At 31.3% G+C, this 8,780-nt stretch overlaps 1 protein-coding gene across 1 annotated transcript; it reads left to right on the top strand.

The window, feature by feature from the left end:
- The first annotated feature begins 630 nt into the window (after nucleotides 1–630).
- LOC128163076 (uncharacterized) lies at nucleotides 631–6,562 on the top strand. The gene is made up of 3 exons (XM_052826547.1): nucleotides 631–823; nucleotides 3,353–3,940; nucleotides 6,027–6,562. Exons 1-3 carry the CDS (start codon nucleotides 670–672, stop codon nucleotides 6,491–6,493), a joined length of 1,209 nt encoding a protein of 402 aa, XP_052682507.1. The 5' UTR covers nucleotides 631–669; the 3' UTR covers nucleotides 6,494–6,562.
- The last annotated feature ends 2,218 nt before the right edge of the window (nucleotides 6,563–8,780 follow it).

The following is an 8,780-nucleotide window of genomic DNA, read 5'->3' as shown; positions in this document are numbered from 1 at the left end:
ACATGTTCTTGTCATGCAAAATAACATATCATTGATTTTAAAATAAATAAACATCGAGAAAATCAACTCCCGTCAGTTCTTCAGTACTTTGATTAAAGTAAACTTTAAAAGGTTTGAGTCAAGCCTCCGTCACATAATATCTGAAAATTTCGACAAAATCCAATGAATTGTTTTTGAGATATGTAGGGTAAAAATGTCAGAAAAATTAAGTAAAAAGTATTAATATATAAGAAAAAAGAGAAACAATAGAATAACAAAAGGGTCTTCCGTTAAAAAGGAATACTCAAATAATAAATTCTTTATTAATTATAAGAAAAAGAAGAAGATGATGAAGAAGAAGAGACTTTCGTTGGAAGAAACAATAGAATAGTGAGAAGGTTTAATATGGCAACGAAAGACTTTACAAAGAATAAAAGGGGCTATGTCACTTTTTTGATCAAACATTATTTTTTCAATTTAAATGCTTACAATGCTACAGGATGGTAAATGGTAAATAATTAAAAACAGAAAAATAGAATTTGACCAAAATCGTGACCATGCCCCTTTAACCACAGATTCAGTACAATGTCTTCTGTTGAAAACGGAAGACATTAATAATGACATAGTAGTTATACCGTTCACTCCCCTGACGAGACACCACACTGAACTGTCAGGTTGCTAGATTAAGCCATGGATTTGCGGGTGGTTTTCTCAACATTAGTGTTGATCATCATGACCATTTTCTTTCTGATCATTCGTCTTGACTTTACAAATGACCATCATTTTCTTGGATACAGAGTGAAGAGTGCACACGCACGGCCAGCAAGCCGTTACAACTCTGAAGGTCTGTATTGCTTTCTTTTTTTTTTACCCCTTCATTATTCTTTTAACAAATGTGTCTACTACTAATACCATGTTTAAGTCATATGTAAATTGAGTCTATTTTTTATTCAATAGAAAAATTGTAAATAGAACCATTTTAACGAGACCTTGGACTTTCGATTAGATGAAACTTTATTTTTCTTTCATGAAAACAAGTTAAATTGACGCTTGTTTAAAGTGACACATACACAGATTGCGTAGTCTTTGCTCAAAAGCCAGACAAATATTGTTGATTTTGAAGAGCCATGGCTAAGTGACCAGCAATGAAATAGACAGGCCTAGCTCACATTGCTGTTTGGCACAACTGCCCAAAGTCCAAGCTCCTGTTCAAATGATTCTAAGGCAAACGTGTAGATATTGTACAAATGTAACAACACACTACAATTTTACCAAGAATATTTGCTAAAAAAGAAAGTAGCAAAATACATACTACATTTCTGTTTTAGACGTTAGTGGTAACAACGTTATTGTTGACAAGCCAATCGTGTTAAATAGTTCGTGTACCGTGGGTGATCGTTCGTGTAACGTGCGGGGTCGTGCGTGTCAGGAGAATTGGTTTGCGTTTTTTACCGTGCGCTATCGTGTGTTTTTATCGTTTTGTAACTTTTTTTTCGGAATGTCAGGGCTTTGTAATCAGAATGTTTTATCAAGCATCCGTGCTATCTTGAAACATAACTTAAATAATTTTAGCAAGTAAGACACTTTGAATGAAAGCGGTCAAGCTTGCCCATCCCTCGTTCAAAACTTAACAGTTATTCCGTAACTTTTCTTTAAAATGAAAATACGATACGCGTTCCTCTCTCTTGTATAAACATTCATTAGAACAAAAATCTATTCAGGCGCTTTAAGAATTAGATTTACAAAAATAGAATTCAATCAATTCAATGTGTAAAATCGAAATTCTTTGGAACAAGGTAACTTGTATCTCTCATAATTAAATCGTACGTAATAGAAACGGATTATATTAACATTAACTCGTATGTAAATAATTTCGTGTAGTTTATGCATTATCTTCGTTTCTTTTGCTCTTATTTTCTTTTACTTATGATAGAAGTTACTATTTTTGTGGACACAAAACAATTTAATTGGTATATAAGATCATTACTTGTTAAAATAAAACAATGGATGGGTAATGTTCATTCCGCTTTTCAATAAAACACAAGCATATCAAAATAAAAGGGAAGCAATGCGTTTTCTTAATTCTAATCTTAAAAAATTATTTTGATTTTGCGTGGTAAATGGTGTAGGATCGTTCGTTTGCGTGTTTTATCGTTATTGTTCGTGTATCATGAAAATTCAGCAAGTTAGTGATCGTCCGTGTATTGTGCGTGATCGTTCGTGTATCAGAATCGTTTGTCAACAATACAGTTCTGCTTATTACTTAAAGGGGGAAGGACAGTTTAAAAAAAATAAGAACACTAAAAACAAGGTTAAGATTATTACATCTTGTCATGTTGTCTTGAAAATAAACTTCACATTATATAAGTTTTAAAGCACGTATAAAGTTAGAGATGTTGCCATTTACCTTAGGATGTCATGATGTAAAACTCTTTTGAATTGAAAAGGAAACAACAAAAAAAAAAATAATAATTTTGACACCATTTATTCCGGTTTGGGTTACATTATTCAATATTCTAGATGAAACGCCGATTTACGCCTTTCTGTTACTTAAGTAATCAACTGAAAAGAAAATTGATAATTTTTTGTTCACACGTCAATCTAAACAATAAAACCACGCATACATAAAGATAATAATGCATTCTTATTGAATAAATGACAGCTGTTAAACCTCTAATAGACATGGATGTTAGCAATGGTATGCATTTATCAATATTTGTTGTAATTTAATACATGTAAGAAACAGATAACGCCCTAGCAGGGACCTTCACAATTTAATTTGTATTATTGATGTATTGCCCATCTTCAGTTTATTTTACCATATTTCTATAAAACAATATTATATTGACTTTCATCAAAGTCAGTATCAATAGATTCAAATGAAACAAAGTTGAAGTGATGAAGTGGTACTAGATTTTTCAAAAACTGATAATGATCGTTATGCTATCGGAAAAAGCAAACCAAAGCTAATAATAACGCTATACAGCCATACCGTTCCAAAATGTCAAATGTTCAGGAATTCTGCAATCAGCTGAACGAAATACAAATGCTGCTTTCTAAATATTGTCATTTTGCAAAAAATCATTTACATATAAATGTACAAACGTTAACAACTTAAAAATAAAAGATTTTCTAAGCAATATAACAAATCGCTTTTTAAACAATAGTTTTTGCAAGCGATTTGCGTAAATCATACCTTTTTCATTTTAAAACCACAGGACAGATTTATTACTCATGTGCAGGAGAGATTAATGCATATTTTTGTAAGATTCTCAAAAAAACCCCAAAATGTTCAATTAAAACCAATTTTTGAAAATTTTCATCTAGATTCGTTTCGATATAGTTATAATATAATATATATTTTCCTTAGTAGAGATAATGAAGGCCGCCATTTTAGCTGAGAAAATATCAGACAGCACCTTATTCGCAAAATACATAGTCCCATACAACAAACTGAACATGTGTCAAACTATTCCAGACACAAGGACCTGGACATTTCAATGTGGTGTACATTGTAAGGAGTTAAACCTTGCGGACATCCCAACAACCAAAGTAGATGTCAATGCATCTTGCTCCAAGTTGGAGGAAAGGGTATCGTGGTCACTCGTTGCAAATAGGACACTGTTCCACGTCCCATTCAAATCAAAATGTCTGAAAAAATTGATAAGTGACTATTGCTCAACTATCAACGCTGTACCAAGCATTGTCCATTACGTGTGGTTCTTAAAAAGGGAGATGAACTTTTATCATTTTCTAAGTTTCATAAGCTCTTTAAGATATATAAAACCATGCCTCCTTCTGGTCCATGGCGATGAACCTTTAGGATTGTACTGGAAATACATAGTGGCCATCGCAAACAATGTCATTCATGTTAAAATGAATCCCCCATCGACCATACATAATAAAACCATTGGTCGAATTGAACACAAGGCGGATGTGGCCAGGCTTTTTATCGTGCAAGGTAGATTATTTCATATGCATCCATTTACATTTTCCAATTTTGTATTTGTCTGTATTAATACCACGAATCAATTTTGTAATGCATAGTCAGATACATCTGATCTATTACTATTTTAAAATATTAAATCGTACAATTACTAAAAAACATATAAATATAAGATAAAAGGAATCATTCTTTGAATATTATGAGGTGATCAAATACATTCGGGCATTATTGGATTTGATCACCTCCGACCGTATAAATCAATCCTTCTATTCTAGGTGCAAAGACAATGACAATATACGGTCGTGTAATAGATATAACCTAGAACGTAACAATGGGTAAATTGCCAATGTGACAGCAAACTGGGTTTTCTTTTGTGGGAACAGTATTCGTAATCCATTTGTCAACCCGGGATTGATTGTAAAATGTTACACTACCTACATGTAAAGCCGATCGCGACCCGAATTAATCATGGTCATAATTTCGTTTCAGATTTTTTCATACTTATCAAAAATCAAAGTATGATGCTTATCTCTATTGTGCATATCTGTACCATAGAACTGCAAAAAAACTTCATATAATAAAAACTGCAAGAAACAAATTATGCACAAATTTGTACCTTATGTGCAATATAATGGGTAAAATTGCTACCTGTAATAGCTGGCATTTCACAAATACAAAATACATGTACAATCAATATATACACATCTTGCATATCTGTACAAAAGAACTGCATAAGGCAAGTAATTGAATCAATTGTAAATGGAAGGAGGAGTTATTCGGCCAAATGAGTAACTCAATTCTTATGCAACACTTTGTTAAGAAATCAACAGCTTGTATATTTCTCACGTTTCCTCAGAAAATAACACACAAGTAAATATGAACATCTTTAAAATATCTAAAAAACTGATCTGTAAAATAAAAAACATCTTTTGAAAAATGTTGGAGGATGAGTTATCCGGACAAAAGGGGTATCCTATCGGCAACATCAGCAAATAAAATGACAAATTAATTCAACAACTGGTATTTTCCGTATGAATTATTAAAATCAAAATCTTTGAATATGTTCATCTCTAATAATACCACATAGGCAGCCTTCCGCCCGCCAGCTTAATAACCGGATTTTTTTTAATACGGAAAACTCGGTTTGAAATATAACAAGTCCACCTAAATATCTCTGAAGCAAATCCCGCTTTTTATCATCTAAATCGTTTATATCCTAAAAACGTGCCAGTCAAGAAGAAAAAAAACCCACAAACTGCACTAAAATGTTTACAATTTAAAAAAAAAAATAAGTATCTATACTTAGTTATCACTTTTATACAGGCCGAGAAGAACATCGTATATCAATAAGAGTGTATTTATTTTTAACGAGAGTATTTACATATGTATTTAGCTGTCTATCTAAAACTATATTTCATCTATAAAGTTTAGGGACGCAAAATATTTCCATTTATTGCTTTAGTGCTATTAAGGTTTAAATTTATCCCAGTTGGAAAAAATGTCGGAAGTAAAAGAATTTTTTAAATAGATATCTGAGTTCTCCTGTGTATAAAATGATGTCTCACTACGCATGCGCATAAACACTTGCCCCAATCTCGAATATAAGTATGGATCGCCTGCATCATGAAGTATTGACTCTGGAACTATCCAACATAATTATAAAACGTAGTTACAGAACTAAACTTTTGGGTTGACAGAACTGCAATTTAGGAAAAATATGAAAATTAATCCAAAGAGTAAGAATTTTGGGTCAATATACACCAATTTCTAAACTTCTAAAAGAAAAAAACCACTTTAAACTACCGTTTTAAATGCTGTCTCTACATGATAAACTATAGTTTATTGCGTGTAAATTACAACACAGAGGGAGAAAATATGAAATACGACTTTTTAAATTATATTATAGCCTCTTTAACACGTAGCTTTTGTGCCATTTATTATTGTTCTCACATACACAGTCATTTGTACATTTATTTACATAAAATTTAATGCAGAAAATGCCATGCAAACTACAAAGATCATTATAATGATATAATCGATCTTGTTATCCCTTTATTCAATTCCCCTATTCTACAAAACATGTTTTTTTCTTCTTTTCCAGAATATGGAGGGATTTATCTAGATACTGACGAAATCATTCTACGACCTTTTGATAATCTCATGAATTTCACATTTACCCTCAGTCACGAACTGAACAGCAATCTAGCAAATGGACTGATACTATCATCGCCAAATGCAACCTTTATTTCACATTGGCTAAACGGGTATAAAACATACAACAGTGCCCAATGGGCTTATCATTCTACCATTTTACCACGTGAACTGTCAAGAAAATATCCACAATTATTGCATGTGGAGAATGGAACTTTCATTCGACCACATTACGGCCAGCTGCCACTTATATATCAAAGAAACTTTAACTGGCTGCAGAATTATGGAATGCACTTATACATACGATTCCACAGAGGAATTTATACATTTAGTGACGTCAGACGTTTGAATACAACCATGGGCTCGGTTGCTCGACATGTTTTATATGGCACAAAAGAGCTTTGTTATGATGACTAGCTGGAACGGTGTAACGGTTAATATATATACTGCATCCGGGCTCAGATTTATTAAACATAGCGGTATTCATAGAAGAGAACATTATCATAAATTATCCTTATTACTGAAATCCTAATACATATTAAATACATGTGGGAAGTAGTATTATTAACATTACAAGCTGATATCGATTTTCATGCAATAAATAAATCTTTGTATACAAGTACATTATGTTAAGGAGATCTTAGCTGTTTTAAATTCAGACGGCACAGGTGAGCTTTTCTAACCAAAAAAGGTTTGCGTTAATTAAGGTCAAGATCTAGTAAATAAATGGTAGCTACAAGTACATTATATGAAATTTAAGATATAAACTCTTTTGATAATGCTTCATATCAGTAGCTTTATTTAATAGGTGTACCGGGGCTTTAATATTTGGTAAATACTCACGAATTAGGCAGGATATTTTATGAAAACGTTAATAAACTTGATTTATAATGAGTATAGAATGATTTTATTTAAAAAATTCCGAAAATTGAAAAACATGCGATATGTCCTTTAAGGAAACTCATGTTTTAAACTGCCATTTTCAATTAAATATGAAGCAAATAAGGAACAATTGTCAAGAATTTTGTCAATTTTTGACTGAGGAAATATACCTAGAATGCCTACAGTCTCTTCAAAACGGAATTAAACTCTTGGCTTCCTGTTTAGAATGATGTCAAGTTAAAAATTGGTTTCAGAATTACTTTTCCAATAATTTCAAATTGAATGTCAAGAAATTGTTTCATTTCTACATAATTCCTTAAAAGTCGTTTATTACAAGAAAAGGACACACTGGAATCACTCACTTAATCTAAAGGTCAAGATCTAGTAAATGAAAGATACCTACTCGTTGATAAATTTTAGCCACCCTTTCAAAGAAAACCATTGTTATAAAGCATTATTAAACGAATTCATGTCTTAAATTTCATAAACCTGTATGCACCTTTTATTTACTAGATCTTAACTTAAAGGTCAAGATCTAGAAAATGATTCCAAAGTGTCTTTTTGATAGATAAACCAATGTGACGTCAAAATTGATGTTTTTATTTATTTATTTTTTTGTCGTACTGAAGGACGTTATAGAAATTTTGTCGTAATGGAAACAGCTTCTTGACATTTTTATTAAATCGTAAAAAAGTAATCCCGATACCTATATTAAATTTAACATAATCTTAAAGAACAGGTCAAGATTTTGTTTGTTATCGTTTTAGGAGAGATTGTAGGCATTTTAGATTTATTTCATCAGTCAAAAATAAACAAAGCTGTTGCTTATTTCGTATGCAAATTGACAATTAAAAACATGATTTTTTCGTTGTGTTTTCAAAAAACAAAAACCATGATACATCCTACCAAATAAAGCTATTGTTATGAAATATCATTGAAAGAATAAATAACCTAAATTTCATAAACCTGTAGAAACATAAAATATTCTCTATATTTTGACCTTAAAGGAACTATAGAAAATGAATCAATTTATTGAGCTTCTATAATAAATCATGAAAAAGTGATCCCGATACAAGAGATTGTATGCATTTTAAAAGTATTTCACTAGTCATTAATGGACAAAATTCAGAGATCTGTGACTTTTTTTCCTCAAATTTCATAAAACAACGACAGTTTAAAAGTTTTTCTTAAAAAATCAATAATCTAATTCTGGTTGTAACGCGCTTTCTGATTGGCTAAAAAATTATTTTATATCGTATAAAGAATGTTGCCTACGTCATAGTAAGATTAACGTCAAAAACGTATCAATACGCCTGACTTTACGTTTGAATTTTGTACAATTTTGCGTCATTTTAAAGGTCAAATAACCGTTTTTATCTACAATGAAGAGTAAAAAAAAAATTAATCAGCCATTTTTGGCATAGCACCACGGGTGAAAACAATGGAGAGCAATTTTGTTTGATGAACTGTAGGTTTTGCTCGTTCTTTTTCCCGCACACACTGGTTCTTAGAGCTCGCTTCGCGGTTTATAAAACGTAAAGTGCCCCAAACCATTTTATATCGTATAAAACAAATAAATATTGAATTCATTCCTTAAATAAAATTGACCATGGATATTGCAGAATTTTAGCTTTTCAAAGATGTTTTTCTTTATTTCGATATCTACCATACTTTTTATAAACAAAGTTGACAATATGGCACTGTTTTGATAAAAGAAATTGTAAGACGAACTTTATTTTTTCTAATGGAACGATAAAGTAAGGATAAAACTTCGCATGACTTGATTTTGAAAAAAACTGAAGATTTTATTATAAAATCAAAA

The sequence above is a fragment of the Crassostrea angulata genome, chromosome 9 (assembly GCF_025612915.1).
Source record: "Crassostrea angulata isolate pt1a10 chromosome 9, ASM2561291v2, whole genome shotgun sequence".
In the NCBI taxonomy this organism is placed as follows: domain Eukaryota; kingdom Metazoa; phylum Mollusca; class Bivalvia; order Ostreida; family Ostreidae; genus Magallana; species Magallana angulata.
Note: the sequence above shows the minus strand (reverse complement) of the source record. Positions and strands in the feature narration are given on the sequence as shown.

Coding starts and splice junctions, on each gene's coding strand:
- LOC128163076 (XM_052826547.1), top strand. CDS start 670: ATGGATTTGCGGGTGGTTTTCTCAACATTAGTGTTGATCATCATGACC. Junction 824..3,352: donor AAGCCGTTACAACTCTGAAG/GTCTGTATTGCT, acceptor TTTCCTTAGTAG/AGATAATGAAGGCCGCCATT. Junction 3,941..6,026: donor CAGGCTTTTTATCGTGCAAG/GTAGATTATTTC, acceptor CTTCTTTTCCAG/AATATGGAGGGATTTATCTA.